The sequence below is a fragment of the Anabrus simplex genome, chromosome X (genome assembly GCF_040414725.1).
Source record: "Anabrus simplex isolate iqAnaSimp1 chromosome X, ASM4041472v1, whole genome shotgun sequence".
In the NCBI taxonomy this organism is placed as follows: domain Eukaryota; kingdom Metazoa; phylum Arthropoda; class Insecta; order Orthoptera; family Tettigoniidae; genus Anabrus; species Anabrus simplex.
This window is the reverse complement of record NC_090279.1, coordinates 201,811,733-201,839,538: the sequence shown is the minus strand read 5'-3', so window position 1 is coordinate 201,839,538 and position 27,806 is coordinate 201,811,733. Positions and strand designations below refer to the sequence as shown.

The following is a 27,806-nucleotide window of genomic DNA, read 5'->3' as shown; positions in this document are numbered from 1 at the left end:
CTCAGTTGTCATGAAAAAAAATTGCATAAAACATTTACAGCCATTTGTGCATGTAGTTAGCCCTTTTGTGATAACAGTTTGAAACATTCTGACATACAAAGAGGCATTTTACAGTCCGGACACCACCAGCTAGTCTCCTTTCTGCAAGAGTTTCCAGCAGAACGCTTGGATTTCTTGGAGCAAACCTTACACACCCAGGTTGGATGGGCTTTCTTTTATGTTGGTCAATATGAGGTCTTAGGAGTCGAGCAGTTTTCCTGATAAGTAATTACTGTTTGCGCATTGTAAGATATTGTGTTTGTTACCAAAAACTGTCCAGCGTTAGGTAGAAAAGTAGCGTAAACTTCAATCAGTCAATGTCTAAAGGCAACGCCTTGTCGATTCAACCATTGTCTTCTGTCTTCAGCTTGTCGTTTCATCTCGCAGTAGGAACTACATTCAATGTTTTGCATCAATACTTGAAGGAATTGCTTCCTAGGTCGACCTCTTCCCTTCTTTCCTGAGATGTTTCCTTCTAGCAGATTGGTTAGAAAGGTATTATGACGCACTGTGTGTCCAATGAATTTAGCTGCTCTTCTGTGTATTGTTATCATAAGCTGTTTCTTCTTCTGTATTTCTCGCAGGATACTTTCGTTGGTTCTTTTTTCAGTCCAACTGTCACCTCCAGACCCACTCAAACGCTTCAAGCTGTTTCCTATCCTGTTCTTTGACTGTCCAATATTCACATCCATATAAGAGTACGTTCCACACAAATGACATCACAAAACTTTTTCTAATCTCAATATCTAGATGTATATTGGTCAGAAGATTTCTTTTCTTGCTGAATGCTTGTTTGGCAAGCGCTATTCTTCTTCTTATCTCTTTGCTGCAACGGTTATCATTTGTGATTAGACTTCCGAGGTAAGGGAAACTGGTGACTCGTTCCACTACTTTGTTAGCAAGCCTGATGTTGGTGCGATTTCGCTCAGGATGTATACTTACAACTAATAATTTTGTTTTCTTCACGTTAATGTTTAACTATAAATCTACTAAATTTGATGACGGTATATTCAGCATCTTGGATAATTCCTTTTCTGAGTCTGCAACCACTGTTGTATCATCTGCAAATCAAATACAATGGATTTGTTGTCCATTTATTTTAATTCCTTTTGTGTTGGTCTTGAAATTCTTTATAGCTTTTTCGATGAATACATTAAAGAGGTATGGTGATAGTGTGCAACTCTGTCTTGCTCCCTTCCTGATTTTTACTTCCTGGCTGCTTCCTGTGATGTCTACTATTGTGGTATGATCTTCATAATGTCGTAGTATCAGCCTCCTTTCTTTCCAGTCTAATCCCGAAGATTTAATTTTTGAAGAGTTCATCCCAATTTACATTATCATAAGCCTTTTCAATATCTACCTAACCTACCAGAATTATAGGGAACGTATTCCTCTTCTGATAATGCAGACAACTCCCCTTCTGAATCTGAATTATCGATTACCTTCATTGATTGTGTCTTCAATTTCCTTGGGTACTCCGAATAAATCTAGGTAAGCGAGGCATATTTCATAAATAAATACTACCGCGCAACGAGGCATGCTAAACACAACTTCCAACAACACGCCAAAACCTTGCATCAGGTCCCAGTATGCCGTGCCTTTTTTTTTTTTGTTTTTTTCGTTTTTCATAATAATTCTCTAAATTATTGTCAGATTGCACCATCATCCAATATATGCAAAGATTTGCAAACAATTTCATGGTAACTCGAACAAATAGCAGACAAGAAATGTGGTCATGACTTACACTAGGCCCCTGGGTCTCATGAGCTTTTAGCACCACCCAAGTCTATGCTGGGCGTGGGCTCCAGTATGTTACGGTATAGCCCTAACATTTGCCTTGAGGACTGTTGATTTTTGGATTTGAACCCACTGTTTCCCGAATCTAAGCTCACAGTTACACATCTCATACCTTGTAGGCCCATTTAGTTTCCTCTTATCTCAGGCAAGAGGTCCTGTGGGTTAATTCTACCTCAGAGGGAAGGGTAGCAGGTAGGCACTCTCTGCCCCTGCCTATGTCAGTCCCAGAGCACACTGACCAGCTGTGTAGCATCGGGTAAGAGTCTTGGCTCAGGGTTATGAACGAAGACCTCAACGGCATCTACAGCGGAAAAGTTGAACTTTGTTACGGTGAGATGGCAGAAGAGGCAGCCCTGGACCCGGGTATAAATACGAATACAATCTAAAGAGGCTATGGTTTTGGGCACGTGAGACTTTTTAGGACGGCTGATGGTCCCTTGGTGGAGGTGTATGTATGTTCAGTCTTCAGCCCTAAGGCTGGTTGTATCCTCAACAGCTCTGCCATCAGCTGTCATAGATGGCCTAGGCATCACTGAAGAGGCGTACTAGGGAAATGAGGAGTGAGGTAGTTTCGCGTTGCTTTCCTCACTAAGCCAGAAGTTGCTATTACATATCAGTCTGCCAAGCCCACTGAAATGCATACACCAACCGACCCTATGAGCAACATTTTCACACCATTCATAGCAGGGACTGGCTGCAGAAGGAATGGCATTACTAGCACCGCTCAAACCTCAGTCACTTTCATATAGTCAAAGCCAAGGATAAGACAGAGACAGATCAATGAAAGTAACAAAATTGCTCTAGCCTATACCAGAAGACATAGTGTACTGTAAACACTAGGTCCTGCCAGCAAAGGCATGGTGGAGGTATAATAACAATAATTTTGTGTGGGTATTTCTAGCCTCGTGCAACCCTTGTAAGGTAAACCCTCTGACGAGGGTGGGCGGCATCTGCCAGGTATAGGAAACTGAGTGTTGTTATAGTGGAGGATAGTAATGTGTGTGGTGTGTGACTTGCAGGAATGTTGGGGACAGTCCAAACACCCAGCCCCACCATTTAAGGTTAAAATATCGAACCCAGGGCCTTCTGAACCAAAGGTGACTACGCTGGCCATTCGGCCAAGGAGCCGAACGGGATAGCAATTATTCCATAGCATTGTGTGTCATATTTTGTAACAGTGATGGAGAAATGAAGAATAGATTTAAGTTTTTAAACAAGAATTCATGAAAACTTTAGTTGTAACTGTTTCTTTTATAAGGCATACAATATACACACAATGACTAATAACTTGGTACTGTTAGAAGACCTGCAGTAGTTGGTTGTACCGATGAGCAGTGTTTTTGGAATAGATAGAAATGATTCAGAATCAAGTTACACAGCAGGTTTTAAGTTAACAGTTATCAAATTCATGTAAGAACATGGAAACAGAACTGCTGATTGATAATTTATAGTGTTAAAAGTGTAAAGCATAAATGGCACAAATAAAAAGAGCCTCCATTCAAGCTCGTAACATGTCAAAAAAGTGCAAAGTGTCCTGAAATTGAAAATAAACTAATGGTGGTGGAAATACCACAAAGTCCATCTAGCAGCATCTGCGCTCCATGTTCATAGGGTCAGTCTGAAAACGTCCTGGCAGCAGGTATAAAATGCCTTTGTTTGCGGAGAGCCCATCGAGCCCTATAAAATGATTGAGAGTGAGTGGAGGCCTCAAAAATTGTTATGGCACCCCCCAAAATCGACATGCAGTTCCTGGTGTTTTCGTAGTGGAGAAACTGTGAAAAATAGAAAACTGTAAAGGTCCTCAATTCACAACCAAATCCACAAGACCACAAACGGGAAATGAAGAAGAAGAAGAAGAAGAAGAAGAAGAAGAAGAAGCACCAAGCTCGATAGCTGCATTCGCTTAATTGCGGCTAGTATCTAGTAAACTAAGAAATAATGCTAGGTTTTGGTCCACCCAATCAGTACACATCACTTTGTAAGTGAAAACTATTTAATCTAAAAACATGTTAAATATATATATTTAGAAATATAGAGATTGTCCTGTTGTGTTTTCATTTTTGTCGTCTCCTCTTTCTCTTCCAATGCTGACCTGACATTTTTTTATCCTATTGCGTGTTCCTTTTCATGTTCTGATCTCCCACCGTTTGTTCCTTTCCGTTACTTATTTTATTTTTCCTTGTTGTGTTTCAGGCAACTAGGACTGTCGGAAAGTCTGTTCGTGCGGCTGGACAGGCCCGAGGCAACGGTCTGCCTGGACGAGCAGTATCGTATGAACAGCGCTATCACTGCTCTAGCCAATGCCCTGACGTACGAAGGCCGTCTCAAATGTGCCAACAGTAGAGTCGCAGATGCTACCGTCAAGCTCACCGTCAAAGAGGTTAATAACACTCCCACTGAAACAGAGATTCTTAGTGGAAATTCTCTTCTAAATAGTATTCATAGAAATATCTTCCTTGTACAGTTTCTATGACAGATCCCATGCCTTTTATGACTGTAGTAACATTATTCTGCAAGATTTTTAACCCCACCCCACCCAGGTTCATAACTTCTTCAGCAGTTTTTAAAATTTTCATTGTTGAACCCTTCCAGCGCACTGATAGGGTGAGTTTTAAAATATATTACCGTATTTACTGGAGTATGTCTCAATTTTTTTAAATTTTTATTTTTTTGAGGGATGTGGGGAGATTGTCTTGAAATAAGGGTGCGTAAATTATGCAAGAAAAAAGAGGTACGTTATTTGTTATAGCAGTTAACTTTATTGCACTGACCTTAGATTTATTAAAGGAATTTATACATAATACATAAAAGTCGTAGGTACATGTTTCACCCCTTTTTTACGGGCATCATCAACCTATATCAGTCTTAAAAATTAATGGATATGGGATCTTTCTAATCTTATAAACTATAGAGTAAAATGTTGGACAATGATCTCATAAAATGTTATATTATAACATCTAAAATAGGGATATTGCACAGAAAGTATGTTAAAAAGTACTGTGAATTAACAGTTTTTGAAGATTACAACGTGGTTAATCATGAATATTTGAGCGTTTAAAACCAAAATGGATGCTCTTCTACTAGAAAGGTCAGTCAAGCTAGCGTTGCTGGAACCGCCCGACTTACTTAACACTCACCGTACGAGTAAAACTCGATAATTTCTTCGAACAGATGTTTCAACAGGGTTAATAACACCCACTTGACCGTCTTTTGGATCCAATTGATTACCGTACTAACATAACTAAACCCTGATATCAGCTAGCTTTGACACAACATTCATCATTAGCAACGTCTCCACAAGAAGTCCCATTTTCTTTTCTACGACTTTCTGATAACCATACATATTTTAACACATTTGATACTTTCACACTTCTATTTTAAATAACTGACATTGATTTTACTATCTTGAATTCATGCTATGGGAATGGAGCAGACATCCCCCTTGGATGATTGTGCTTTTACACTCAAGGTCGTCACAGTCCTAATGATGTATAAGAAGAGGATCCATTTTAGTTTTAAACGCTCAAATATTCATGATTAACCATGTTATAATCTTCGAAAACTGTTAATTCACAGTATTTTTTAACATACTTTCTGTGCAATATCCCTATTTTAGATGTTATGGTATAACATTTTATGAGATCATTGTCCAACATTTTACTCTATAGTTTGTAAGATTAGAAAGATCCCATATCCAGTAATTTTTAAGATTGATATACGCTGATGATGCCGGTAAAAAAGGATGAAACATGTACCTACGACTTTTATGTATTATGTATAAATTTTAATCACATGAAGTAGTGGATTGTATTGTATTGTATTGTATTCTATTCTATTCTATTCTATTCAATTGTATTGAACAGGTGGATCTATAAATATGGTAATAATATTTGTGATATATGTCATCTTCAATACGGAACCAAAATGAGAATAGTAACTTGTAACATACCACTTATTGTTGCAAGTAATCAACTTCATTTTCCGTATCAAAATTTAATCACTAAATTTTACAATATTTAAAATTCTTCCACCGTTTTGATACTTTTTTTTGCCTTTTGGCAAAAATTTTTTATTTGTCAACAGTACATGTTTCGTTCCTTATTTAGGAACATCCTCAGCTGTTATTGTAGCTTAGGTGAATTGCTAAGATTTAAAATACATTAATTTGCAGGTACGGTACATTGATTCATTTAAAAACTACTGAAAATACCAATTAAATTAAATGATATTAAAAACAATGTAGGGGTTAGTGTGTTAATAATGTGAGAGCGGATGATTACATGGGTGGTCAGCTTAAAAACTATGTCTATTCATTTGAATAGTTGTTAAAAATTTAATTTTGTTACATTAAAAAGTCTGTTTGCGGTTAAAAGTTTTAAAAAATGTTTGACTTCGTAACACTGTTCAGATTATTGGAATTTTTTTTTTTTAATTTTTTTTTTAAATCTTCTGTTCCTTCCAGGTAAGTTGTTATATATTATGAGTTTGCTTATGCTGCCTTTGATTGAGTCTAATGAGGAACTTTGAAGCTGATTGCTGAACAATATTTGTGAAGGGAGCTTCGTTTCAATTTCTTGCTATGGTAGACTCCAGTTCTACTGTGGCCCTGGAGGGACGTTTGTTGCTGCTTTGCGTCTTGTATAGGCAAAAAAAAAAAAACGGTGGAAGAATTTTAAATATTGTAAAATTTAGTGACATACCACTTAGTCGAGCAGCTCGTCTCCTTTCTCCCAGGTCTTCCCAGCCCAAATTTTGCAACATTTTTGTAACGTTACTCTTTAGTCGGAAATCGCCCAGAACAAATTGAGCTGCTTTTCTTTGGATTTTTTCCAGTTCCTAAATCAAGTAATCCTGGTGAGGGTCACATACACTGGAACCATACTCTAGTTGGGGTCTTCCCAGAGACAAATATGGTCTCTCCTTTACATCCTTACTACAACCCCTAAATACCCTCATAACTATGTGCAGAGATCTGTACCCTTTATTTACAATCATATTTATGTGATTACCCCAATTTTGTGGAATTCATGTTGATACTCCAAGAACGTGTGCGAGACTGGCGCCAAGCGCGGAAGTAACGTATACTGAGAGCGGAGAGAGCATTGTTGCCAAGCCATGCCAGCGGTGATGCCTGATTTACGCACATTCGGAAAGATAAATTTCCCAAAATTTAAAATAAGACCCACACCCAATTTTGGAAGCGATATTTTTGAAAAAACAGTGCGGGTGGTATTCGAGATTAGGTGGTATTTCCCTCTTGTACTCTTCTGCTGATCCCCTTATCCAACCTTACATCTTACATTATTTCACTTCCCAAATGTTTGAAGCATTCACCAACCTCAAGGTTTTTGTCCCCTGATACTAACAATTCTTTTCCTTCTCTTTCGCCTCTTGTCCATCACCACTGTTTTTCTCTTCTCCGCACTGATTTTCATGCCATATTTCTCAATATTGTCATTTAAAGCCTCTAGTTAGAGTTGCACATCTGTATTGTTGACTCCCCAGATCACTGTCATCCTCAAATAACATTTACTTATCCTCTGAATATCTCACCTTTGTTTCCTTTAAAATTTCATCCATCACCATTATTAATATAAGGGGAGACAATGCATTTCCCTGTCTTAATGTAGGAGCAGTAGGGTAAGAGGAAAGCAGGATAAACACAGGAAAAGGGGAAAGACAAATACAGGACCTGCCATTGTGGTTCTCCTATTAATTGTCCCTTCTGATGTTTCCTATCTTTCATTATCAGCATCATTATCATTTCCCTTTATTCAGCTGTAGCTGGGTAGGGGCAAATATGGTTCCTCTCCACTTTCTTCAGTCTTTCCACACCACTCCTCATCCAACACTGTGTTTCTTTCTATAATACTGCGTTGGATTGTATCCTCTCGTCTCAGTCGTGGTCGTCCACGGCCGTTGCTTCCTTGCATTTGCATTTCCGTCACCTTTTTTGGCATTCTTTCATCACTCATTCACTTCATGTGCCCAAACTGTTGTGTGTGTTCTCTGCATCGCAAGCTCTGCGCCTACAAGCTCCGCAACCCGCCGCAGCACCGAAGTTTCTAGCCGCTACGAGGTGTCTTCACTGCGCCTGGCACGCTCACCGATGACGTCAGCCAGCGATATATAAGGAACTTCGTTCCGAGCCTCTCCAGGACTACCCCCATGTTCGACGACCAGTACACACCGCAAGTCAGACACGGAGGCATTTCTCTTGAAAACGTGTTTTGAACAGATGGACAAATTGCTGGCCGTGAGGTCTCACCTCTGAACATTGCCTCGTTATCCTGATCCCTGTAGCCACGTTGAGCCCCGAGTATAGCATTCTGCTACTCCCTTTAGTCCTCACCAGTGCTCCGACGTCCACCTTAGCATTCTGCTATTTGAATAAATTAAATGCACGTTCCTTGCAAGTATAAACCTAGTACCAGCACTCTGCCTCTCTCTGCAAATTACGCTTGTAATTTCACAGAAGATAGTTTTCGACTATCAGGACAATTTATTAGTGAAACAAACTATCTCCTCAAGATAGAACTAAGTGTATATAGAACTCTAGTATTGTATAATTGTACATATGCAACAGACATTCAATTTCAGATTTAATTTCAACATTAACTGCGTGCATTCAAACAAGTTTCCAGAAGAATTCAGTTTTATTTCTTATATATATTGTATCAAATCATTGAAACAATAATCTTTATGTATACAACACAAACCATCTTAGTCGGTTCTTCTCTATTCTATCATTCATTTTTTCCACTCCAATTTCTTCCCAGATTTTCTCATTCCGTATTTTGTCTCTTCTACTCTTCTGTATCATTCTCCTCAAGAACTTCATTTCGGCTGCCTGTATTCAGCTCTCATCTTTCTTTGAAATGGCGTATGGCTTTTAGTGCCGGGAGTGTCCGAGGACATGTTCGGCTCGCCAGGTGCTGGTCTTTTGATTTGACACCATGGCTAAAAGGTTAGCATGCTGGCCTTTGGTCACAGGGGTCCCAGGTTCGATTCCCGGCAGGGTCGGGAATTTTAAACTTAACTGGTTAATTTCGCTAGCAGGGGGCTGGGTGTATGTGTCGTCTTCATCATCATTTCATCCTTCTTTGTCATTGTCCAAGTTTCTGCTCCGTAAGTTGTTATGGGTACATAATACATCTTGTACATAGTTTCCTTTGCTATCTTTGTTCCTTGTTATTGTTGCTGAATTTGTTGAAATCAGTGGTACTTAACTTTCTAGGAGCTAGTGGCAGGTAGACAATGGATCCAGAAGGCTCTCTCCCAGCAGATGGAGGATGCTGTCATTTTCCTGGATACTAGCGGCTCTTCTGGCCACAGCTCGCAGGACACCAATGAGATGGAGGCTGACATCGTGAAGAAACTTCTTCAGGTGTTTGCTCAGGTGAGTCACTGTGCCATGCTAAGTAAACAGCTTGTGTATCCACGAACCTTGAGAAATACTTCATTGTTTTGGAAAGATGTCTGTCGGCTTTTTTAACGGATAAAATAGCAGGTCTGCGGTACCTAAACGCAAAAATCTGGCAAGGTCTGGTTTAGAAATACTACCTTAAACGTCTGGACCTCAAGTCTTTTTTACTAGAGAGGTGTTAAGCCAGGCTGCCACAAAGTATTCAGCTACGGAGTGCAGTTGTCCATAGTACACTCACCTGCACACCCCACGAGATGACCGTCATTATACATAGGATGTTGTTTTATGCTCCTATTTCAGCTTCAGTGCCGTAAAGATGCTGACAGTACCAGTATTATTTATGTATTTATTGATGTATGTATTTATTTACAACTAAGGATTATGGTTAAACTTAGCTGATGTTTTTGCTTTCTTCTTCTCCCAAACTCTCTTCATCTAGGCAGCGAACATTTTCCTTCGTTCTTCACTCCATGATTTATCGGTCCTGGTATCCATTTTCTCAGCAAATTATGGTTGTTGACTGCTTTTTTAAAAATTGGAGTCTATGTTGAATAATTTCCTGTGGGGTGCCAATTTTCTGAAGGTCGTTTTTTCTGTTTCACTAAGCCAGTTGTTCTTGACTTTCATTGAGAGAACATGGTTGAGAATCCTTTCAGTGAGCCTGTCATTGTTCAGAATGTAGTCATAGAACTTTAATTGGCTTTTCATGTTATTATTATTATTATTATGATCATCATCATCATCATCATAATCATTATTTGGTATAGTAAGATATTGGGTAAGAAACAAAATTCCTGATATAGCAAATTGATTATTTATGCTTACATTGCACTTGTGCAGTCCGGCGTTGAAGAGGAGCGAATGGGCGTGATAGCTCCGTACCGAGCACAGGTGACTCTGCTGAAGAAGGTGGCGGGGGACGTGGAGGTGAACACCGTGGACCAGTACCAGGGTCGCGACAAGGACATCATCTTCTTCTCCTGCACCAAGAGCTGGGATGTTGAGGCCGACAACAAGAGGCAGCCACAGGTAAATAATGATTTAAAAACAATAAAGATAGTCGATCAAAGACAATATTTATAGTTATGTTACCATATTTACTCTTGCAATGGTTTTTTTTTTTTTTTTTTTTTTTTTTTTTTTTTTTTTTTTTTTTTTTTGAGGAAATTTTGCTTTCCAAATATTAAGTGGAACAATACATGGAAATTTGAGTATCTTCTTTGCGTTTTCCCACTTTCGTGCAGTCTGCCTTCTTGCAATGTTTCCTCCACTTGAGGCGATCCATAGCGTCCCGCGGGGGGGGGAGATTGAGTTTGGTGAACCACATGTATCTCTTACCTGGTCCAGCCAGTGAGTTTGAGGTCGGTGAACCTCCACGTTAAGTTCAAGAGCAGTATTTGCAACTGAGGTTTCACTGCTACGGAGAACATGCCCCCCGTGCATTTTCTCTGGGATTGGAGGAACCTTGAATTTCTTCCGCACTCGTTCCTGATATGGTCTAGTTGAGTCAAGCCACTGGACCACCGCAGCAACTTCATTTCCATTGCATGAAGTGCCTGTTCCTGCTTCCAAGTTGTAGGTCAGCATTGAAATCCATAAGGAGCCACCGGTCTGACTGTAAATGCAATGGAATTTTCTTATCGCATAGGACTCCATTTCATCCATGCAGCACTTACTCTTGTCTTGACATCGGGATTCGTACTGCGTGACTCTAGGACTCTCGGTATTCCAGGGTACCCTTTTTCTGGGAAAACACAGGGAAATAACTTGTCACGTCAAAATTAAGCTTTCTGTCTAAGACTGGGCCCGAACAGAATGATAAAGCGAGACGGGTATGTAGACGGGACGCTAGTCAGCTGCTGCGAGTAGTACTTTGAGAGAGACTGACAGAGTGATCGATAATGTAATTCCAGGTGTTTACCTTTATAGATAATAACTTTCCTACATTCATTTGTACATTAGAACCTCGATTATCCGTTCTCGGAAACTACATTTTCCCGGGTACTGCGTTCAAATTATGTGGCCCCGCGAGCATCGTAATTCAATCACGTTGTAAAAATCCTACATTATCCGTTCCTCAAAGAAACGATTTCCCGGATCAACCGTCCAAAAATTTTCAGTCCCATCAATGCTAAATCCTCGATCAGGCGCTTTTCAATAAACTGTATCTCATGAAAGGACTGCTATGGCATACCGGTACTTATGGATCATCGATAATTAGAGCAAGTATTGTACTGAAAAAGCGATCAGCGGTGAACTTGCGTAAGGGACCATCTTAGCATCGCATTCGGGTGGTATTGTTTAGAGAATCTCGGAAACCATAAAGCAGAGAGTGGCCACAATTGTAAGGAGACACAGCGCATTTCAACAGCTCTACTTGAGGACGGAGCGAGTTTCATCCAATGTTCGCACTTATAAAATGTCCACATTATGTCCAGAGTTAGATGTTTATATTTTTACTTTTTTCGATTATATTGCCGAACAGATTTTCGGCACTTTCCTCAGGGCACTGTATAGTAACTGGGGTTTCAGGCAGGAATCGAAACTGCTCCTTCTTAACACAAATGTGGTATATGATTATGTTACGTTATCAAGACCAGAACAGATGTTGCACCTTACATACAAAAAGCCATCGAAGGTCTTGGGATTGCCTATTACTGTTTTGGTCCTGATATAAGACTGGGAATTTTACGTGTTTGTGTTAAAATGTCAAAAACTGCAGTCGTTTCATTTGCGCACGTTTCATTTAAATGGTTTGTATAATTTCCAACTCGTACTGACGTGCAGCCAGCGCACTTTCCAGCTGAGCTCAAGGTCACGAATAACCGTAATTTCTGGAGTTTTGATGATTTTTTAAAAATTTGATTGGATTAGTGATGGGCAGAATTGAATATAATGCATTCAAGAACTTTTGAGAATCGATACATTCAAAACCATGTTCTAGAATTCAACATAACCTTTAAAAGTCGATGTAGGCCTAATTTACGCGTTACAAGATTTGCAGAAACTGACTACGAACAGTATAGCGTAGACCAAATTACAATGGAAGAATAAGAAAAGAAGCAATTTTGCCATCATGTTGGGCGCTTTGTATCTAGTGTGCTTTATTTCATTAGATGAGAGAATTAAAAATTTTTTTGTGGTCGATTGTCATTAGGCTTGGCGTTATTATATTTTTGGCCATGGTTTGGCTAATCAGAGTTGCTGAACTGAAATAAGCTATCACGGGAAACTGACGAAGTTTCCCCTATAAAACTGAATATTAAGTACGCGTACCGGTAATTAATGTTTGATGCCGGTTGCGCGGTCTAACTTGCCTGCCTCTCATCCGGAGGGCCCGTGTTCGATTCGCGGCCAATTCAAGCACTTTTACCTGGACATAAGGGCTGGTTCCAGACCACTCAGCCTATACGATTACCTTTAATTGTGGAACTATCTAATGGTGAGATAGTGACCCCAATCTAGAGAGCCAGGAATAACGGCCGAGAGGATTCGTCACACTGACCATGCATCACCTCGTAATCTGCAGGCCTTCGGGCTGAGCAGCGGTCACTTGGCAGGCAAAGGCCCATTGGGGCTGTAGTTTGGTTTGGTTGAGATGTGTTTGTAAGATTATAATTATACATATTTCGTTTTTGTGGTGTTTAGCCAAATTGTTGATGGTTTTTATTCATTCCCGGATTTTCCTTTTTCCCGTGTTGTACGTTTTATTTTCATGGTCCTTCAAAAACAGAGAATCGAGGTTCCACTGTAATTGCCTTGTTCTGACCAAACCAAAACTTAAATAATAATACGTTATATATAATTTTTTTTTACATAGTTTAGCACTAGCAATAGTATTAAATAGAGTCAGCTTTTCAGCTTCTTCTTCCGCTCCCTAAACTTCTTCATCCTGTCGGACCTGGCTGCCCTTTGGTTGTCAGTAATGGTGTACTTCCTTCGTTGAAATGTTATGAGTTTGAATCGTAAGTGTTTATTCCTTAGAATCCTCTTCTCTGCCTTCAGTTTGGAGCACTGATAAATTTAATGCCTCTAAATCATTCATGATTCATGATCTGTATGAACGAAGTGTTCTTTGTATACATTATAATTATTTATTTACATAGTTTATGCCCACATTGGAGCACTTAAATCAAATCCATATACACTACAATCTTCACAATATTAGTTGTAATGTTTTCTCAACTTCCTCTTCTCATCCCAGAACTTCATTTTTTCTGACCTGGCCGCCCTCTCTCCATCTGTAACGGTGTACTGTTTTCGTTTGACTGTTTTTAATTTTAGTCTTGTATCTCTACTTCTCTGAATCCTCTCCTCTTTTCTCTCTGCAATTTGTTTCATTGTTATATTCAGCTCTTCTAAATTATTCTGGACCTCAACAAACCAGATTGTTCTTGGTTTTACTTTTCCAAAAGAAATTGAATATTTGTTTCAGTAGTCTGGTCTCTGGTAGTCTTACTATGTGGCTGAAAAAGGCAATTTTCCTTTTTCGCATTGTATCCACAATTGATTAGTTTTCCTGATAGACTATTTCATTAGGCAGCAGTCTCCGTTGTCCATTTACATGTGCTAACTATTATGGTTTGCCAGTAATTATTATGGATTTTGCCTCGCTGTTAAGGAGAAACTGTTATAGAAAAGTGAAATTATCACAGAAAAAATCTACAAATAAATAAATGTGTCAGTGGTGTCCACACTAGTTGACCAGCATATGTGTGTGAACAGTACTTCCGTTTGCTACTGGAACTAGTGAAATCTTATTCGTGAGCTTCTGATACTGATATTGATGGTCCATGGCCAGAATCACAGATTCCTGAAATTTGGTTTTGTGATCAAGAAAAGAGAAAGCGTGCTCTGCCACTGCCGATTTTTCCACTTGGATGAGGTAACTCTGTCACTTATGTTCTTTCAGCCTGGAGCCTCAACAGCCCTCTTGATTTCAGCTTTGGAATATCCATTAGCTTGTAAAGCTGAGAAGAGATGCTCCCCTTTGCTCTGGTAGTCATTGGCTGGCTTCATACAGCATCCTCATCATCGCCTCTTTCTGCTTAGGGTCACAACATAGAGAGGTAAGGTAAGGGTGTATTTTGCCCAAAGGCAGGTCCGAACCTCCGCAGAGGTGTGCCTGAGCCGGAGTGTATGTGCGGTAGGGTGGTCAGTTCCTTTCCGCTCCTTCATTCCCTTACCCCCCACCAACAGCACGTGGCAACCCATCCAAATCTTGACCACGTCCAATGTTGCTTAACTTCGGATATCTCACGGGATCCGGTGTTTCAACACGGCTATGGCCGTTGGCCAGCATAGAGAGTGTCTTTGTTATTAACTTTAAGCCACATTGGACCACTTTCTCTTTGAAGGTTATACCGTTTGGTTCTTGCGATATGTCCAGTACTTTTCATTTGTTCCGATTGTAATTTTCTCAGTTTGTCTAAAATCGCTATAGCCCTTCTATGTGTCATTTCTGCTGATAACTTGTGAATCTTTAGAAGGGTTTTAATTGTTACTATCTCACGTCCAACTACTTTGAGATCTTGCTAAATTTCATGGATCCCTTGCCCTGTCTTCTTTCCAAGATATCTCATCACTGGTCTCTTTGTAACAACAAAGAAAATATCCCAGCAGTTATGCTCAGTTAAGGACACTTGGGGCCTTCTCTCCAGTGCAGGCATCTGCTGCATTCCCTATTCATATGGGAAGGTTTATACCATGACCATGAAAAGCAGCATTAACACCAGTCTGAAAGAATGTATGTGTCGTCATCTCATCCAACTGGGAAAATCTGCAGTAGCAGAGCATGGGTCTCTCTTCCCCAATCATAAAGTGAAATTTGTGGAAACCCTGTTCATTTTCTTTATAAGGGGTGTTTTCTGGTCTATCAGTTCCAGTCAAATGTGCCGAGTTAACTATGAACAACAAGCAGGACTGATCTAATTTTTGATGTTTTAGTTTTTCCATGCAGAAACATCCTTGAGATATTACATGGTACATTTTAGTTTTAACGTGTAATCATTGCCTGGAGTAAGAGTTGTGTTTTATGACAACAGTAAGGATTTTGCCTATATGATAGCATTTCTGTATTTTACTCTTATTAACAGGAACAGTGGGTGTCAAGACAAAGAAATATACTGACAATTTGTTTTGTTCATTTTGAATGTTATGTGATCTTGCATATATTTCGATCTCCACATGTGTAACTTTTTGGATGGGAATTTTTTAACTATGATTTACTGTCAGTTGTAGCTGAGAATATTCTCAAAGGACGACGAAACATGTAATACATATTAGTATGACTGCGACTTCTACTTAAATTCAGGGATATCTACTAGTATTGAAAAGGTGGTCCAATGCATTTCTTAAAATTTATACTCTCAATTTGTGTCAATATGGATCTACATATGAAGTTCCTTACGTGTAACTAAACAGTACGTGTATTTCTTTCTGTTCCCAGGAATTTGAAATCCTGAACGATAAACGAAGATTGACGGTGGCCATCACACGAGCTAAACACAAACTGATTCTGATTGGAGCCATCGCAACTCTGAAGTTATATCCGTCCTTCCACAAGCTCGTCAACAGTTTAAGTCCAGACTGTATAGTGGCTGTAAAGGAGCTCTCTTAAGGCAATCATCACTCAGGTTGTCAGTGTACTTCCATCATATTGATGCGTGAAAGAGTCTTCTGATTTCTTGAGGAAGGATGTGAGAAACGTGTTTGCTTTAGGATACCAGGATGTGAGCAAGGTGCACTTGATACCTTAAAATAGATACATTTCAACATTATAGTTCATGTACTTCAATGTAACAAAGAGGTATTACTGTCACAACATGAAATGGGAAATTCTTTCTAAGTCAAATAGTAGTGATAAATAACAAACCATGGAGAAAAATTTATCAAAATGTTAATTTTAACATTTTAAAATTGCAAAACTTTGGAATTTATAAAGAAAAAGTAATCTAATTTGTTTAATTTTAATAGCTAATGGCACTTATCATAAATGGAACCTCGGTTATTTTATCAAGCTCTATGTTCTTGACATTTCAGAAAAAAAATTAATGGCCTTTGAACAGAACTATTTCGCACCAAAATGTAGAACCTGTAAGATAAAATTATTTTTGTTGAGCTAATTTTGAAATGCTCTGTATGAAATTAGGCGTGTTACGTTAGGTTTATTGTCATTAAGGCCATGATTGGCGTAGTTTTTACCTGCTGACTTTCCACCCGGATGGCTGAGGTTTGAATCCCGGTTGATCCTCGGTTGGAATTTTTGCCTGAAAATTTGCATTGTGTCAGGAAGGTCATTCGCCTTAAACCTGTTAAAACCAAAATTAACCAGGTGGCTGCAACGACCCTAGAAATATCTGGGATAATCTGAAGGAAAAAATCTTCACATTATAGCTGAAGCTTTCACGGTCTGAAATTATACTAATTCTTTTTGGGCTGCACCATGTGGAGAAATTATTCAAAATATGAAGAAAAGGTGTTGACGTTTCGATTGACCTATGTCAATCTTAATCAAGACAATTGACGAACAAAATAACACGGATTGTCAAGACGTATTCTCAGTGCTCCAGACTATTCAAAGCCAGATTGTTGATCTCTAAGCGAAGCAATTACTAGGAACTCGTCTCTGCTAAGGATGTAACCTGCATCTCTATTGAAATTACAAGGATGTCTTCATATTTCTATTGCTTCTTATAGCATCCGAGAACCATTGTGTTTTACTCAAGTCAGTACTTAATCTTTGAACATGACGTAAGGGCCAAGTGACGAGGCACGATCTGATAATGCCAGCTTACCTGTTTTGTAAAGCCGATGCATCTGTCGTGTTGCTTATTGCATGAGGATACCGATCTTGGGGTCTAATAGTGTTAACTTCACCACAAGTGCACGGAATCTCGTAGACACCTGGATGTTGTAGTTTGGGTATCCGATCTTTAGTTGGTCCAAGAACTTGCTGTACCTTTATGCATGCTCAAAATACGGTCTTAACATTGTGCTTGCGGAGAATCCTGGCTAAGCGATCGGTTGTTCCCTGAATGTATGGCAAATACGCTGTGCCCCATACCCTAACATTAAGCTTGTGAAACTTTTTCTGTCTTGGATACATGGCCCTAGAAATAGCATTGTTGGCATAACCATTTTGGAGAAGTGCTGGTTTTTCCAGGTATACCGTATTTACGCGAATAATCCCCGCCACCGAATAATCCCCGCACCCAAACTTTGGGTAGGCTTATTTTGAAAAAAAGAAATGCCAACTTTGACGCAAAAAAAAACCCGCACTCCAATTTCGTGCCCCAAATTTTAAAAAAAATGTGTGGGTATTATTCGGGAAAATACGGTAATTATAATTATAGGGTGGCATGGATAAGGGCATCAAACCAGTGTATGGACTGATGACTCAAACAACAGTAACATATTAAGTTGTTGTTCTTATTATTATTGGCCTAGAAGGAATTTCCCATTGCATGTTGTGATTTTAATATCCTTCTGGTAAAGGTTCCAAAGGTATAAAATATGCCACGTGCACATCCCAGTATCCTTAACGGAATGACTTGGTGTATTAAGAGGTTACTGTACCGCATGAGATCCTGGTTCTATAATCGCTACATCACCAGTAATCTGCTGTGCTTATGCTCTGTGTTCTGTAAATAACTTCAGTCTGCAAGAGCTTTTTTAAAAAAAAATTTAAACTACTCATATGCCAAATATAAGACACTTGTCTTCATGTTCTAGGTTGCATTATAAGATAAATAGTTGCTTTGTTCAGTAACTCTTCAAAGACTGCATGATATGAAATATTTGGTTCAAGAAGTTCTTTGAATCCTTCATTTTAACACAAGTCCTGCTTTGTTAGGAAACAAGATAAAGCTAGATGTAACATGTTTATTTGTATAAATTACTCTGTACACATAGAAAGCTTCTTTTTGTTATTTAGGAAATTTTGGACCATTCATCCTTATTTGCTGCCATTACAATAATGATAATCTTAATGAAATTTTTTTTTTGCTATTTGCTTTATGTCGCACTGACACAGATAGGTCTTATGGCGACGATGGGATAGGAAAGGCCTAGGAATGGGAAGGAAGCGGCCGTGGCCTTAATCAAGGTACAGCCCCGGCATTTGCCGGGTGTGAAAATGGGAAACCACGGAAAGCCATCTTCAGGGCTGCCGACAGTGGGGCTCGAACCCACTATCTCCCGATTACTGTATACTGTTGAAGGTTAGGTCAAATGTTCCACCTTTACAATACTAAGATTCTTTATTAACTAAATATTTACATGATTTTTAATTATATCGGGACATGTTTCGTCTATCTTGTAGACATCATCAGCCATAAAAACTTTTGAGAAAAAGCTACAAGGACAAGGACAAAGTAATACATTAAAATAATTCGGATAACCGAATATGTCATTTAAAATGGTGAAGAATTCAGAACTGTTTTGAGCACAGCACTTAAGAATACCGTTGACATTAAAATTAAAATTGTCCACATGGGATGATTCAGTAAAAACTTTGCGTTAAAATTATTCCTTTTTGTGTGATGTGTTAATATATAATATTCGGTTATGTCGTGAAGGCTTGATAATGAATTGCACAATGTTCATTCCAATAGGATAATAACGATCTATAAGAAATCCAGCGAGCATATGTTAAAGCCGTCTTATTGGTGTAGTGTTGGCATTTCCTATTGAGAAGTTAGGTGGAAAATTTGAACGTGATGACGTAATGTGGAATGTGCAGTAGAGGGCCCTAGAATAAGAAAGCTGTTGTTAGTGTTAAAATAGGCAAGTTTTTGTGTCTTGAGATGTAAAGTAATGAAAAAATGAAAAATGAGAAGTGCGGCACATCTGATTACTTACGTTCTCGCCTGTCTGACAGCGACTAGTTCAGTGTGGAAGCCTTTCTTATTCTAGGGCCCTCTACTGCACATTCCACATTACGTCATCACGTTCAAATTTTCCACCTAACTTCTCAATAGGAAATGCCAACACTACACCAATAAGACGGCTTTAACATATGCTCGCTGGATTTCTTATAGATCGTTATTATCCTATTGGAATGAACATTGTGCAATTCATTATCAAGCCTTCACGACATAACCGAATATTATATATTAACACATCACACAAAAAGGAATAATTTTAACGCAAAGTTTTTACTGAATCATCCCATGTGGACAATTTTAATTTTAATGTCAACGGTATTCTTAAGTGCTGTGCTCAAAACAGTTCTGAATTCTTCACCATTTTAAATGACATATTCGGTTATCCGAATTATTTTAATGTATTACTTTGTCCTTGTCCTTGTAGCTTTTTCTCAAAAGTTTTTATGGCTGATGATGTCTACAAGATAGACGAAACATGTCCCGATATAATTAAAAATCATGTAAATATTTAGTTAATAAAGAATCTTAGTATTTAAAGGTGGAACATTTGACCTAACCTTCAACGTATACTCACGACAATACGGGCTTTATAATGAAGTTTATTTTATGTAATACTGTATACTGGCCGCACTTAAGCGACTGCAGCTATCGAACTCGGTTTAATGAAATTTATTGTTCATGCAATGAGAAATATTTGTGGAATTTTAATCTATCTGAGACTGATCATCTTACCCAGCTCAGTTTTGTTGATATGTCACTCCATGTTAGAAAACAGTATCGCTCTTTATGACAGCAAGGTTGCCAATTGAACTGCTCTGCTCAGCAGCGTCACAGAGAAACGGTTGCACATATATTGGCGAAAGTTGGTACTTAAGTTCGAAATAAAAGGGGTAAGAAACTAAGCTACAAATTAATTTTAGCAACTCAAGGGGCTGATGTTTATTGGGAGCCTATTTTTGGTTTTCACACCAATACTGGAAAACTGCGGTGCATACATTCGTGAAATCTGTATTTAATTTCAAAATGAAATTGGAAAGGAACTAAGCAGTAAATTACCGTATTTCTCCTAATCCAAGATGACCCCCAATTTTTCCTTAAAAAAATAAAAGAATCAGACTTAGAAAGTGCTTTGTGAAATCATATGAATTCCTGTCTTGTACAGTACGCATTTTTAGACTATCTTTGTCTTCTTGCCAGCACCGAACATTGGCTTTAGTGATGCCATATTTTCTTGCGCCGGCCCCGTGGTGTAGGGGTAGTGTGCCTGCCTCTTACCCGGAGGCCCCGGGTTCGATTCCCGGCCAGGCCAGGGATTTTTACCTGGACCTGAGGGCTGGTTCGAGGTCCACTCAGCCTACGTGATTAGAATTGAGGAGCTATCTGACGGTGAGATGGCGGCCCCAGTCTAGAAAGCCAAGAATAACAGCCGAGAAGATTCGTCGTGCTGACCACACGACACCTTGTAATCTGCAGGCCTTCGGGCTGAGCAGCGGTCGCTTGGTAGGCCAAGGCCCTTCAAGGGTTGTAGTGCCATGGGGTTTGGTTTGGTTTGGTTGGGTTTTTAATATTTTCTTGCGGCTGCACAATTATGCTTTATTTCTGCAAGTTTAATAAGCATTCAATTAAAATTGGCATCATTCATTCCATTCCTGACCCGGTCGAATGACTGGAAACAGGCTGTGGATTTTCATTTTCATTTCAATATCGAAGGAAACCTATTGTACATTTGCCGGCAATACCTGTTCCACGTCTCTACAATACTACGATCCAAAAAGAAAATTCCTGTTGTCTACAAAGCTGTTACATTTACTAAGCGTCAGGTACAACCGGCTGCCGCTAAACTCGTGTCTCACTTTCCGGTTTGGCCAACTTTAGTAGTTAGCGATGTATTGATGAAGATGCGGTCGTTGAAGGTCAACGAGTTTATTGTGCTTGCGTTTTTCATGCTCATACCTCAAAATTTCATCTTTGACTATTTTAAGGCGTACTTGTTGTGGTCCACTGAATGCATGTTTTGTACATTATGCATTTTTAAACTATCTTTGTCTTCACGTTAATGCGCAACATTGGCTTTAGTTATGCCGTATTTTCTTGCGACTGCTCAATCGTTCTGCATTTCCGCGTGTTTAATAACCATTAACATAAAATTGGCATCATAATATCGACGAGAACCCATTGAAAATTCGCCGGCAATACCTGCTCCATGTGTCTGTACAATATAATCACAATAATATTCCTGCTGTCTGTAAAACCGCTAATTTTACTAAGTGTCAGGTACTGTAGAAGACTTTCAGCACAATACAGGGATAATGTTTCACCCCAGCGAAGTGTTTACCAGTGGAATGAACGGTTCAAAAGAGGTTGCACGAGCGTGAAGGATGAGGAAAGACCTGGGGCATCCATCTGCAGCCGTAACTGATGCCAATATTGAACAAGTGCGTGATGTGATCCTGAATAACAGATGAGTGACTGTTCTATGAATTTCTGCTCCTGGTACACCCTCAGACTACAAAAAATGGATTTTGGAACGCTGTTCTTGCTTGGTGCAAAGAGAGAGGGGCATGGCCATCTTTACGTCACAACAGCACAAGCTGTACTGATCTGATAATGCTGAAACCTACCACAGACGTAGACAACGGTGCCATCTAGCGTCTGGTGAGCACACAACGCCGTAGAGCCAACCTAAAAACAATTAGAGCAACATTGCAGATACTTATTGACTTGCCCTCGTATATTATTGTTATTATTGGGGAATGGTGTGGTGTAGCGGCTTAGTTGCTTGCCTGACATCCCGGCGAGCGTGGTTTGATTCCCCGTGTTGCTGGGGTGGGGAGGAAGGACAAGCAACCTTAAATCCCCGGCCACAACTCTTTCATGCCTCAATGCGTGCAAGGTGCGTGAGCAAGTGGGATAAATTGCAGATGATGATTATTATTATTATAGTTAATATTTATTTGACATTCAGGAACAATCATTTGTTATTTCTGGTATAATCACAATATACTCGTACTTTGGAGTTATGAAAGTAAAACAATTGGATTTTGGGGGTATGGCAACAATACCACTGTGTTAGATGTCAAATCTTGTTTTAGTTCATTTATCCCGTGTGCATGGAAAACAGCATAATGAACTGAACTTCCGTGTTAACTATCTGCTTTTACTTTGTACAGTCTTCTTTGTTTATTACTGGTGTGGCATGTCCTAAATCTGTCGTTTCTAGCTTCTCTTCTGCTGAATGCAAGTTGAAGGGTTTTGTCAGCGAATTGGACACTAAATTCATTGTGAAATGCTCTACTTGAGTCACAGTTGAACTGAAATAGCAGTAACATTACTCATTTCTGACTGCTACCCACAGGGATTACGAGTAAACTGCGAACCAGCTTCTCCGGACAAAGATTTACGATACCAACAGTGCAAGATATAGCTTGCCGATGATTTTGACACGGAATTGCTAAAAAAAGTTTATTACATGTTCCTCAAAAATTGGCTACCTCGGCCGGGATCAAACGTGTAAATTTGGGATGACAAGTTGGACACTTAACCTCTCTTTCACCAAAACAAAAGAAATAGAGATATGTAAACAATGCACTTTTTGACAGTTTCATTTTGCAGAAAATGTTCACACTGCTTTGTCAAACAGTATACACAAACACGATACAAGCAGGTTTCAAAAAGGGCTGTCTTCATCTGTAGAGAAATCTCAGTCTTTGTACTAGTAAATAATCTATTTTTAAATTATATATTTTTCATATTTGTTTTTTAATTTATACAAACGGGACCACAAAAGTTGCATTGAGTACCGGCATGTGAGACAAAATTTATTTTATATATATCTTTGGAGGAAATAATATATTGTCTGTAAATATTTGATGAATGTATAAACTTTTTGTAATAAAATATTGTGAAATGTGTAATTTATTTTGTTTTTCAAGGAGTGATGGCCAGTGAATATTGAATTTTCACGACCGCATTGTAATCGAAACAGACTTTCAACGTATTAGGTCGTGTTACGTACATGTAGTACGTGTTGAAGAGATGTTAAGTACAGAACAAAAATGGCCAGCCGGACACCAGTGGAATCCGAACCCACAACCTCCCGATTTTGCGTCGGTTGCTCTACCAATTGAGCTATGGTGGCCTAGGCCATCTTTGTTCTGTTTGAAAGGATCTGAGCTACAGGTCTGGCACTGCTGCTAGCACACTGTAGAGTGCGTTTAAGTCGCCCGTTGTGGGGCATGTCAATGAATATTGAATTTTCACGACCGCATTGTAATCGAAACAGACTTTCAACATATTAGGTCGTGTTACGTATGTTGAAAGTCTGTTTTGATTTCGATTAGTGATGGCTAGGTTTTTGTGGATATAATTCTCCAGATGTTAGGAGTTCGTAGTAAAGGGCCTGATGATAATAATACCAGATGTATGCATAAGTTTTTGCCGGTTTTTGTGGTAAAGAACACACATCATTTTCAGGGGAAATTCATTTTTTTAAAATTCAAAATATTGGCCATCGGTTTTGGCCATCTTTCAGGTTAGTTATGAATACCATGCCAGAAAAACTGCTTGTCTTTTGCGGCAAACCATTCGTCGAGCCATTTTCCAACTTCCTTGAAATTGCTGAAGTGCTGCTCTGCGAGCACATGCCCCATTGATGCGAAGAGGTAATAGATGGTGCCAGGTTGGGAAAGTACGGCGGGTGCGGAAGGATGTCTCATCCAAGCGATTTCAAAGTGTCTTTCACTGGTTTTGCTGTGTAAGGTGGCGCTTTGTCATGTAACAAAATGACTTTGCCATGCCTTCTGGCCCATTCCGGTCATCTTTCGATCATTGCATGATTTAAATTAATCAATTTTTGGCGATACCGTTGTACATTAAGGGTTTCGCCTGCAATTACTCATCTTCATACTATCGTAGTCTACCAGAGCGCACTTTCTTTCACATTGAAATCACCTTGTTTATATTGTCGAAACCATGTCTCACATGTTCTAATCAATGGAGCGTGTTCACCATATGTTTGTACCAGCAAACGATGACTTTCCACAGCCTTTTTCTTCAGATTAAATAAGAAAAGCAATGCATGCCGCAAATGTTCTTTTACGGACACAGACGTCGACATTATCACTGAACGATACAACACAGACGCTAGTGTTTGGTGAAATCACCTTGTGTGTGTTGGTGTCTACAAACAACTGCCTCTTGCTGGGACGAGAGATTGACTCACACTGCACCATCCTACGGCGCAACCTGTCTGCTGTAGTGCACCACGACATCATGTACCCATGAGATTAGTCACTTGTAATCATGTACCCAGGCGAACAAACTGACGTATGTGTCAAATTCTTACGTTGCGTACTTTTCGGTGGTGTCATCTCTTAGTGAAACCAGAAAAGGCTTATGCATACATGTGGTAAATTGTACGACATCTGCAACCAACGTGCAGGTCTTATGAAGTGCCACCAAGGCGACATTCCAGTTTTCGAAGTGTCAGAGCTCTCTTCCGTTTCTTCCCTCTGATTAATGTTAATAGAGGGTGACTACCAAGTTGTACTTCCTCTTAAAATGATCATCATTACCACCACCACCACGACCACCTATGTAACAACAACCAGTTCTTTCTCCGCCAAAGCTCAGGATGCTTACGACGAACTGAATCGCATAGACGGCGAAGGATCTCCTTGTAGCGGGTCTTAACATATGCTCCTTGTGAGAACAGTACCCAATGAATCGAAGAACAGTTCAAGCATCACCTTGCCTTTTAATCTGTCTTGTTGGGATTTTTTCAGTCGTGACAATGCTGGAGATTTCCAGGTGGTCGATTGTTGCTTCAGTTGCAGATTGTAAATAAAACACCATGTTCCATCTCCTGTTATGATCCGGTTGAGAAACTTATCATCGTGCACTAGTGATCAGGTCACTTCAGATGGTCATGCGTCGGGATGCGTGACACACTGTACTGGGTAACGTGTGACATGTTCAGGTCATAAAACAGAATTTAGTGGCATGTACCATGGCTGATCCCCACTGTTGCTGCAAGATCATCTATCAACTGGGAGCGGTTGGCACGCCCCAGCATACCAACTTCTTCAATCTTGAATGAATTTCGCACCTTTGTGGCCGACCAGTACATTCATCATGCTCTACAATGTCTTTCCCCTGCACAAAATGTTTGTGCCACTTAAGCACATCACTGCGACCTGATGCATCATCACCACCATACAAGTGCTTCATCATCTGAAACTTTTCACTAGCGGATTTGCCTAATTTTTGGCAGAACTTGACGCTTGCCCGTTGCTCAAATTGCAACATTCTGAAGTTCTGTAGTGCACATTCAACGTCCCTTCACAACAGAGACTGTACTTCTACTGATACTGTCTACAAACAACTGCCTCTTGCTGGGACGAGAGATTCACTCACACTGCACCATCCTGCGGCGCAACCTGTCTGCTGTAGTGCACCACGACATCATGTACCCAGTCCACGAACTTATCAACTCTCCTACGTATTGAGCTCAGTCAATTAGGAGGTACAGTCGAACATACCCTAACGGATACCTTTATTCAGCAGACACCTCCCTATACGGACAATTTTCCACGGAAAGGATTTTATTTTACACAAGACGTGTGTTAAATAAGCCTCCTTTAAGCGGACACCTTGAATTCCGGACAACGGACATCTCAATTAGTCTCGTCCACTTGTCTTAAGCAGACACTTCGTGTGTTCCAGGATACTTTTTTTACACAAGGCTATGCCATTCCTTCTCTTAATATCATTCGTTGTCTGAATGGTCAGCATACTGACCTTCGGTTCAGAGGATCCCGGGTTCGATTCATGGCCGGGTCGGGGAATTTAATCACACTTGATTAATTTTCTTCTGGCTCGGGGACTGGGTGTATATGTCCGTCCTAACACTCTCCTCATCATATTCAGATAACATACCACACTACCAACCACCACAAAAACAGGCAATTATGATTACATCCCTTCATATAGGGTTGGCGTCAAGAAGGGCACCCGGCCGTAAAACAGGGCCAAATCCATACGTGCGACGCAGTTCGCACCCGTGACCCCACAGATGTGGGAAAAGAAGAAGAATTTTTTACTATTTCAAGTCCAAGGAAAAGAGAGATGAAACTTAGATAGGAGTGCTGAAGTTGCCGTGAACTTAATTGTTCTGTGCAGTGCTCTTTCCAAACATTTTGTTAGGGTCACCTTGTGTTCTAATTAATATACTTTCTGAGAATTCTAGTTGCCCAAGAATGCTACCAGTGACTGCCGACTCACAAGTTACCAAGAGATTTTCCAGCATATCTTGCATCATTCTATTCATACCTCAGATTGTCGCTGATAAAGTCGAGGTCTGGTAGTTCAGTTAAACTGGACAAGGAAAATACTTTCATATGCTGATTGTTGAGGCAGAAATACCGTAGCATTTCAATCGCCCAGTAAACATGAAGAGGGACGAGCGTGTTTACATCACGAGACAAGAACAAATGTAGTGCGAAAGGACGTTCAGTGAGAAAAGCTCTCTGAAAAATTAAACTGTGGGACAACACAATTGCAAAGAATAAAAGTGAGTGGGAGGAAAATAGGAATCAAAGAATGAAAAGGAATTGGAACTCAGTTTCCGCAGAAATGAACATTGTGGTATATGAGTGGTTCAAATGTGTTCGAGTAAAGAAACTATGAGTGAGTGTACCAATGTTACAAGGAAATGCGCGAGAAATCACAAGTAACCTGAAAGTTGAGGTTAATTAAAGAAAGAATTTGTGTGTCACGCTGGGTTGTTAATTTATTTTTCAAAATATTACAGTAAAGAAAAATGTAATAAATTTGTGCACCCAACTTGATTACTTCCCGAAGCTGTAATGAATGGAAACGCTGTAAAATCACTTCTCATATTTTCTAGGCAAATATTTAGTTACGAGACTTTTTGGAATAATCAAAATAAAGATGTATGTTTATATTTAAGGTTCTTTGCCGTTAAAATATTCGATTAATTTTTACAACCTTGTTGTAGGGGACACCTCTTGCAACAGACATTTTTCCACGGTACCGACGATGTCTGCAGAAGAGAGGTTCGACTGTACGAACAACAGGATGAAATTTAAATACATTCTTGAATATAAAAGTAATATAAACATTCATAATACAAAATAATTGCCAGAAAATTGGGGTACTTAGTTAATATGATGGTATATGAAAAGAAAATATCCTACTTAATGATGTACACAGACTTGAGTGACAGATACACAATAAACTGATTTAAGGAAGGAGAAACAATAATGTTAACATAACCTCACTAGGGGAGGAGATAAGTGACAGATGTAAACTTACTGGATAAGCTACAGTATGCTGTACACAGGCATGCTAAGAAACATGAATTTTACAGCTAGATGACATTGCATTTTAACTTTCTTAAAACTTTTTAACCTCCTATGGGTGGGGGCGGTAGAATAACTCCCACGGTATCCCCTGCCTGCCGTAAGGCAGCGACTAAAAGAGGCTCTAGGGCTCTGAACTTGAGAGCGTGGGTTGGCGACTACGGGGCCCTTAGCTGAGTCCTGGCATTGCTTCCACTTACTTGTGCCAGGTTCCTCACTTGAATCTATCCTATCCGACCTGCTTTGGTCACCTCTTGTTCTTTTCCGACCCCGACG

At 39.6% G+C, this 27,806-nt stretch overlaps 1 protein-coding gene across 1 annotated transcript in view; it reads left to right on the top strand.

The window, feature by feature from the left end:
• The window catches only part of Dna2 (DNA replication helicase/nuclease 2), a 54,555-nt gene extending 35,852 nt beyond the window's left edge, over positions 1 to 18,703 (top strand). Inside the window, exons 13-16 of the mRNA XM_067159586.2 lie at positions 4,030 to 4,216; positions 9,074 to 9,235; positions 10,103 to 10,291; positions 15,711 to 18,703. Coding sequence (XP_067015687.2) covers positions 4,030 to 4,216; positions 9,074 to 9,235; positions 10,103 to 10,291; positions 15,711 to 15,881 — 709 coding nt within the window. The 3' untranslated portion in view covers positions 15,882 to 18,703. The remainder of the gene's footprint in view (positions 1 to 4,029; positions 4,217 to 9,073; positions 9,236 to 10,102; positions 10,292 to 15,710) is intronic.
• Positions 18,704 to 27,806: the final 9,103 nt, after the last annotated feature.